The sequence below is a fragment of the Thunnus albacares genome, chromosome 3 (assembly GCF_914725855.1).
Source record: "Thunnus albacares chromosome 3, fThuAlb1.1, whole genome shotgun sequence".
Taxonomy (NCBI): Eukaryota; Metazoa; Chordata; class Actinopteri; order Scombriformes; family Scombridae; genus Thunnus; species Thunnus albacares.
Window position 1 is genome coordinate 537,459 of NC_058108.1, and position 7,601 is coordinate 545,059.

Consider the following 7,601-nt stretch of genomic DNA (forward strand, 5'->3'; position numbering starts at 1 on the left):
ACTCTTCAGTCTTCTTTCTCTTAGCAAACACTCCCCGATGCATTTTCTGTCTCTCTCACTAATTCATCTGCCTCCCTGCAGGACCAGTACCAGTTCTGCTACCGGGCCAGTCTGGAGTACCTGGGAAGCTTTGATCACTATGCAACATAAACCCAGTGGCCGTCTCTCACACCACATCCTACCTAGTGCACTTTTCTTAGGTTCGCATGCAGCCTGAATAAATGCACTAGGCTGCGATGTGTCTCTGAAGATATCGCCACCACATGCAGAGTGAAGGGGGACCATCGGCTTATCCCGTACCCAGAAACAGCACCTCTAACTGAGCCATAGCAACCTGCTTGACAAGGGTGTTTCCTTCCACCCTCAGCCCAAACACACCCATTGGTCAGTCTGAAGAAGCAACTTCAACCACTGTTCCAATCAGAATACTTGATCAAAAATAGATTTTATTTGTTTAAGTGCTTTTGTGAGCACCCAGATTGCTTTACATTGTTTGGGTGTGGAACTCTCACCTCGTCCACCACCAGTGTAGCATCACCAACCTAAATACAGGACCCGGCTACAGTATTTAGCTGTCACAGGACATTTTGATTTTTCTATCTTTAGACTGTCTAGAAAGGAGTCTACAAATCCATCATATGGAAGCCTCGTGGACTGAAAGAACTGGGACTTTTGAGCACCAGAGATTTTGCCAACAGGAGACTGAAAACACAGAGCACACAGTATTAAAGACAAAGAACACACATTCAAATGAGAAAGACACCGACAAGTGTTTTTTTTTTTTTCTGTTTTGTTTTGGAAACAGACTCTCGTTTCCTGTGAATGAAAAAGAAGGTATTTCTACCATACAGTAATAAAAACCACCAGTTCAACCTTATGCTTCACAATTTAGGATAAGGGAAATTTGAGAGAACTTAAAATGCATACCACAAAGTCAAACATTCATTTAGTTTTTTAGAAAAGTATCTATGTGACTATCTTGTTTTTTAAAACTGGGTATTCCTTATGGCACGTTCACTCTTTTTTTTTTTTTTGACTTTGTCTCCACTGACCATACACAGGCAAAAAGTTGTGGTTTCTTTTTTTTTGTTTGTTTGGTTGGTTGTTTGTTTTTGTTTTGGGTTTTTTTTTTTTTTTTTGAGTAATCCAATGAGCTGTAGCGATTTGTTTTTAAAGTGATGCGGTACTGTTTTAAAGTGTACAATCAAATCTGTTGTGGGAAATGTTCACAGTTCTATGAAAAAAAAAAACGCCACCATTGAGTGTCACTCTCCTGTATTCTCTACCCACTCTCGTTTCTTAAAAACACAAACACACCCGCATGCACACAGGACTCTCAACCTCATTTCTATCTGGCCTACCGCGTCAGAGACTCGACGACGGCCATTTTTTTGCATTTCAAGGGGCCACAGAGGTACACAGTATTAACCCCGCTGCTATCGGATAGTCCCCAGAATAACCCCGCCAAGTTGTTCATGTGCAAGTTGAGCAAAAAGCCACATAGATCACAACTACAGAGAGTATGCACAGAAAGCAAAATAGTATTTATGTGTCCAAATAAGCTTCACAAAGATTTCTCAAGCAGGGAGCGAGAAAGGGATGTAGAAAAGCAAAGCAAAAGGAACGATTCTCTCACTGGAATGCTCACCTCTGACTTTTCTCTCTGTCTGATTCAGTGTGCAATAAGTAGATGTATGATATATTTTTGTGTCAAGTCACTAACTGCAATTATATGCCATTATGATGATGATGATGATATTGATGATGGTGCATCATTTTCCAGACACAAGGATGTTACAATTGATATGGTTCCCGCCACCGTTAAATGTGTCCAAACAGAGGAATGACCTCTGACCTCCTAGGAAGTAGATCTTTTATCATGCCACAGTTCTAGTAGATGATGTCATCCCTCTGTGTGTCACGGCAACCAACGAATGATCGAACTCATATTTCAACAGCATCTAATAAGTATTTTGATTTTAGATTTCTAGTGCCTTATATTACACGCCTATTTTGATAAAGTTACTTTAAAGGGTTTTTTGTGTATTTTATGTATGTATGCTTGTATGTATGTGAATTGAATGTCTGTGTATATTATTTTATCATGTTACAGTATGTGAAAGTATCTTGTGCATTCTGTTTTTGGCAGTGAAATTTTGTATGGACGGCTCTGTGTAGGCTGAATAGTTGTACTCATCACTTTCAAACCCAGCAACAACATCATCATATCTCTTTTAATCAAAAAAAAAAAAATCTTATCATACCTGAAACTCAACTACAGACAAAAAAAAATGTGGTTTCAAAATCGGTTATTAGCTGGATGCTCTGATCATTTTGAACAGAAAAAAAAAAAGTTTCTATGTCGACAGCTTTCCGTCTTTTCTTCCTGGGACACTTGCACAAGCTTTGTGTATATACTCTTTCATGGAGACTTCAGTTTGCCTGCCATGAAATTTTGGCCACTTTCACAACTTTGGCGCCGACTGTGAGCTGGCTCAGACAAGTCATACTTACTCAGCTATGTAGAAATCTATATAAAGCTGAACAGCAGTGGCTTTCTGTGTCAGTTTGAAGAAAAAGCAAAGTAACGAACCGTATGGATATGGAAACATATCCCACCTGAAGCCCTTCAACTACAATCAGTCAAACTGGTCATCCGTGTTTTGATGTTCATCATCCTGTTCTGATGTCTACAGTTATATATTTTTTCCTTTAATGACAAAGGCTGAGAGAAGTTCAGGTGCTACGTCTCCAACGACACAGAACCTGCATCATCTTTTTTTTTTTTGTATCACCATTAACGCTTGACCATATAAGGGATTGTTGACAGTTTTCCACCATCTTACAGTAACCCTGTTGTCGTTTTTTTGTATGCATGGTACCACTTTTGAGATGCCCCCTTGGTCGCACCTGTTATGGGAAGACTTGCACTTTCTCTCTTTGTACTATGCACTAATACTAGTATCCTATTATCTCTGAAAGCCCCGCCCCCAAAAGAAGTTTTACTTGAACTCAGTACAGATGGACCCTGTAATGCTCACATGGTTGTGTATATGTAAATAACACAAAACACTGAGAGTAATTGAAATTCATAAATAAATAAATGAAGGATTAAGGTAAAGAGTGAATAAAAATCTATCAGATATACAGAGTGATATAATAAAAGGATGCACCTGAAATCACAGTTTATGGCACCGCAGTAAGTGCAATACATCACATTGTGGATTTGTTGTACCACAAAAGAGAAGTTTCACAAAAAAAGTGTTCTATTTTACCCCCAATGTATCATGTAGATGGATAAAACTGGAGTTTATAAATTGTATAAAAATGAAAATATGGTGTGTTACTTGGATCAGTTACCTCCAATTGGTCTGTAAATGTAAACTTTTTTTTTTTGGTTTGTTTTCTGCTCCGAGTCAACAAGTGCTTTTTATTTTCTTACATTGGTTCTCGGAGCGCGTGAAAACCGAAAAACAGGACTGTATGGATTTCTGTTCTTTGTCGACACAAGTTTCATTTGTTACAAATAAACTCAAGTGAAATAATTGCTTTGGTTTTGTGGATCAGTACTTAACATTTAACCCGTTTGGAATAACAGGTATAATAAATTACATAATGCCAAAAAGTAACTTGTGACAGTGTCAACTATTAAAAACAACTGTTATTATTGGATAATGAACACCAGCTCGACATGTAAATGTTGGTGCTTCTTTTTTTGCTTCCTTTACTCATTTAAAAAATATTGTGGACGTTTCTGAAAACCTTAATTTTCATGTTTTATAATTACAAAATTCTACAATGAAAAGAGTATTTTCACAAGGGGATAAAAAGTGCTAGTTTACATTTACTTGGTCTCAGATCTGACAGAAGCCTGGACGTCAGTTAAACAGCAACTATAAATACCCCCCCCCACTCCACTCTGCCTCCACCTGACCTGGATTACTTCCTGTGTGGGTGGAGCCTCTGTGAGCCGTCTCACCTGTGACAATCCCTTTCTGAACAAAGAAGCAAAGCTCATGTGGATGCCCTTTTCTTTCAATAGTTTGAACTATGAAATATCTGTAAGTTTGATTTGTTTAATAGTTTCAGATGGAAATTCTATCTTTAGTAGCTTCATGGTTTGTTGCTGCTGGCTGTCTAAGTGCAGTTTCAATAATAATTACTCTAAGTTACTTTTAAGCTATTTTTAAGTTATTGTTTTATTAGTTTTTTCCAGTTTAGTGTTCAGAAAGGATTTGTCATGCAATAAATCATCAATTGTATGGAGCCACCATCCAGTGGACCCACTACCAGCAGGGATGGGCATTGGGATCAGATGTGTTGTCAGCTGGATGGTAGTCGGGGGTGGGGACCGAGGCATGCTGACCCTTACCCTTACCTGGTGGGGCAGGTAACCGCTGCTGGAGAAGAGCATCTGGTCTGGAGACATCAGAATTACTTCTCTGTTTTTTGCAGATGATATGCTTCTGTTGGTCTCATCAGACTGTGACCTCCAGCAGACACTGGGGAGGTTCGCAGCCGAATGTGAAGTGGTCGGGATGAGTCGGTACCTCCAAGTCTGAAGCCATGAGGCCGGAGTAAGTCACTGCCCCGCGAGAAGGAGTTCAAGTATCTCGGGGTCTTGTTCATGAGTGAGAATAAAATGGATGGTGAGGTAGACGGGCAGATTAGTGCAGAGTTAGCAGCGTCGCAGGCATTGTACTGGAGCTGAGCCTGAAGGCAAAGCTCTCAATTTACCAGCCAATTAAGTTTCAACCCTCAGCGATGGTCACAAGCTTTGGGTAGTAATCAGAAGAATGAGATTGCTGATACAAGTGGCCAAAATTAGTTTCCTCCATAGGTTGGGTGGACTCACTCATCGAAATAGGAACTCAGATGCCAGGAGGGAGCTCAGAATAGAGCTTCTGCTCTTTTGCGTCAAAAGGAGCCAGTAAAGGTGCTGCGGGCATCTGATGAGGATCCCTCCAAGACATCAGGGTATGTTCAAATAGGAGGAAACTGCAGGGTAGATCCAAAACACACTGACGGGATTATATATCTAGTTTGGCAAAGCCTCAGGATCCCCCAGGAGGGATGCTGCTGGACGTTACTGGGGAGACGGACATCTGGACTACCTTGCTTAGCTTGCTACCACCGCAAACCAGTCCCAGATAAAGGGAGGAAAATTGATGGATGGATCAATTTATTGTAATCAAACAGTATCAGACCTGCAACGATTAATCAATTAATCGATTAGTTGATCAACAGAAAATTTATTGGCAACTATTTTAATAATCAAATAATCACATTTCTCTGTAAAAATGCCAATCGTTTGCTTGTTATTTGGGCGGCTGCGGCTCAGGAGGTCGAGCGGGTCGTCCACTAATCAGAAGATCGACGGTTCGATTCCCGGCTCCTCCTCCAGTCAGCATGTCAATGTGTTCTTGAGCAAGATACTTAACCCCAAATCGCTCCTGATGGCTGTTCCATCAGTGTGTGAATGATAAGATTTCCTCTGATGGGCAGGTTGCATGGTAGCCATTCAACATGTGAATGCGTGTGAACGGGTGAGTGTGATTTGTGGTGTAAAAGCGCTTTGAGTGGTCAGAAGACTAGAAAGGTGCTATACAAGTACAGTCCATTTACCATTTGTTAGAGTGAGAGATCAAATGTGATGTCATACTTTCTAGTAAACTGAATCTCTTTTGGTTTTGGACTGTTGGATAAAACAAGAAATTTGAAGACATGATCTTAAACCGTGGAAAATTACAACATGCAGTTTTTGTAATTTTCTGATATTTTATAAACCAAACGATTCATCAATTTGAGAAAACTGAGAGAAAAAAAATTGAGAAAATAATCATCAGATTAAATAATATTGAATTTGGTAGTTTCAGCCATAAACAGTATTAAAATGTTCTTTTTGTCTATTTCTTTTGGTTTATTTCCTTTCATCTGTTGTCAGACAACCGACTCAAACTATTCCTCAACAGAATGAAACTGAACCCTTTAAATTGAAGCCTTTGCTCGTCTGTCCTAACAAACGAGTCATTGAGTTGATCGTCATTCTTGGAGCCAGACTAGCCTTAGGATAGGAGTATTTAACCACAGTATACAGCAGCTCAGACGGTGGAAAGTTGAGCCATGTCTGACAATGTAGACCTGAGCCCGTCTGAGTCTGAGATGTCCTAAAATGGTCATTGTACAGATAGGAAACCTGTCTGATTGTACCACCCTCAGACTATACTTTACATGTTTGCCCTGCAAGTGGTAAGAAGCTAAGAATGGCATCATCTCTATTTTTCTCTATTTTAATTCCAGCATTTTTCATCCAGCAATTTTCAGTAACTATGTTTTTGGCCGTGTAATGAGCATTCCAGCCTCACAGGGCTGTGTGGCTATAAACTTTTCGTCTTGTTAAATCCATATTGGGAAACAGATTCAGGCTACAGTCTGCAGTGAGTAGAGAGCTGCGGCTGAAAGCGCTGTGCTCATTCATGTCATTGTAAAGGCAGAGCGAATTATCTTCCAACGTCTCTACCAGACTGAAGAAACTGTCTTGCTTCTGGCCTTCAACCAGAACATTTGAGATCAGTCTTTTCCCCGTTGCAGCCTCTGATGCTGTGTTGCGTTTGCCATGAACTGTGTCATCAGCTCATTTCTCACTACTTTCAGATTTCCTCTATTAGACTGTGTGGGATGCTCTAAAGAATCACTCGGTCTTTTAGAGCCATAAGCTTCTCCCATTTGGCTGTCTGGAGGAATGTTCTATTTTCTTGTTGTTGTTGTTGTTGTTGTTGATTCTTTAGTCTTTCAATGGTCAATACAGTACAACAAATACAAAACAAAACAAAACAAAACATTTCATTTTCAAACCTTCATTGGTTGAGGACCCAACTCAGTGAAACACACAGAGGGAAGAAACAAAAATGACCAACAACAAAGGAAGAGGGTCAGAAAAAGGATACAAGAGGAGATAGGAAAAAGACATTTGGGGGGGTGAGGAGGGGGGGGAGGGGGTTGTTCAATCCTCTTCCCTGTCTGGTGAAATGTTGAGCAGGTCAATATATTCCAAAAAAGGGTTCCAGGTTTCTTGGAATGTTTTTTATCGAGCACATGAAAGAGAATCTAAGTTTCTCGAGTTTATAGGACTTCCTCAATTCATCGATTGTGTGCAGGGGGAGAAGTGTGCTTCCATTTCACTAGAATCAAATGTCTGGCCAGTAAAATCGTGAAGGCCAGGCCCAAATCTTTTTATCATGCTCCTGTGGCAGTGCAGCACTATGTAGAACAGCGTATTGCCAGGTACGCAGGAAAGGCATCTGTTTTTTGTTGAATCTCTAGAATTAACTCTCTAGAAGTTCACAGTGCAAATAAAGAGTTTTGGTTAACTAAATTATAATGTCCATAAGAAAAAAAAGTACTTTAAGTTGAGTGTGATAAGTTTTACAGGACAAAGTAATGCATCTTTCTATCCTCCTGTTACCTGAAATCCAAACATATTGGTGTCACAAGACAATGAAAACCAAAAGGGAGACAGAGGAAACACGCATTTCATTATATCAATAATGTGAGATACTGCTGGCTGTAGTATTCGCTGTAGGAAGCTTCTCAGTTCAATT

The 7,601-nt window shown here is 39.9% G+C and overlaps 1 protein-coding gene across 6 annotated transcripts in view; it reads left to right on the forward strand.

Annotated features, from left to right (window-relative positions):
• The window catches only part of ptprdb (protein tyrosine phosphatase receptor type Db), a 151,325-nt gene extending 147,780 nt beyond the window's left edge, over positions 1 to 3,545 (forward strand). For all 6 annotated transcript variants that reach the window (XM_044345563.1, XM_044345565.1, XM_044345566.1 and 3 more), the window contains one exon: positions 82 to 3,545. In XM_044345563.1, the coding sequence (XP_044201498.1) occupies positions 82 to 150 (69 nt within the window). In that variant the 3' untranslated portion in view covers positions 151 to 3,545. The remainder of the gene's footprint in view (positions 1 to 81) is intronic.
• Positions 3,546 to 7,601: the final 4,056 nt, after the last annotated feature.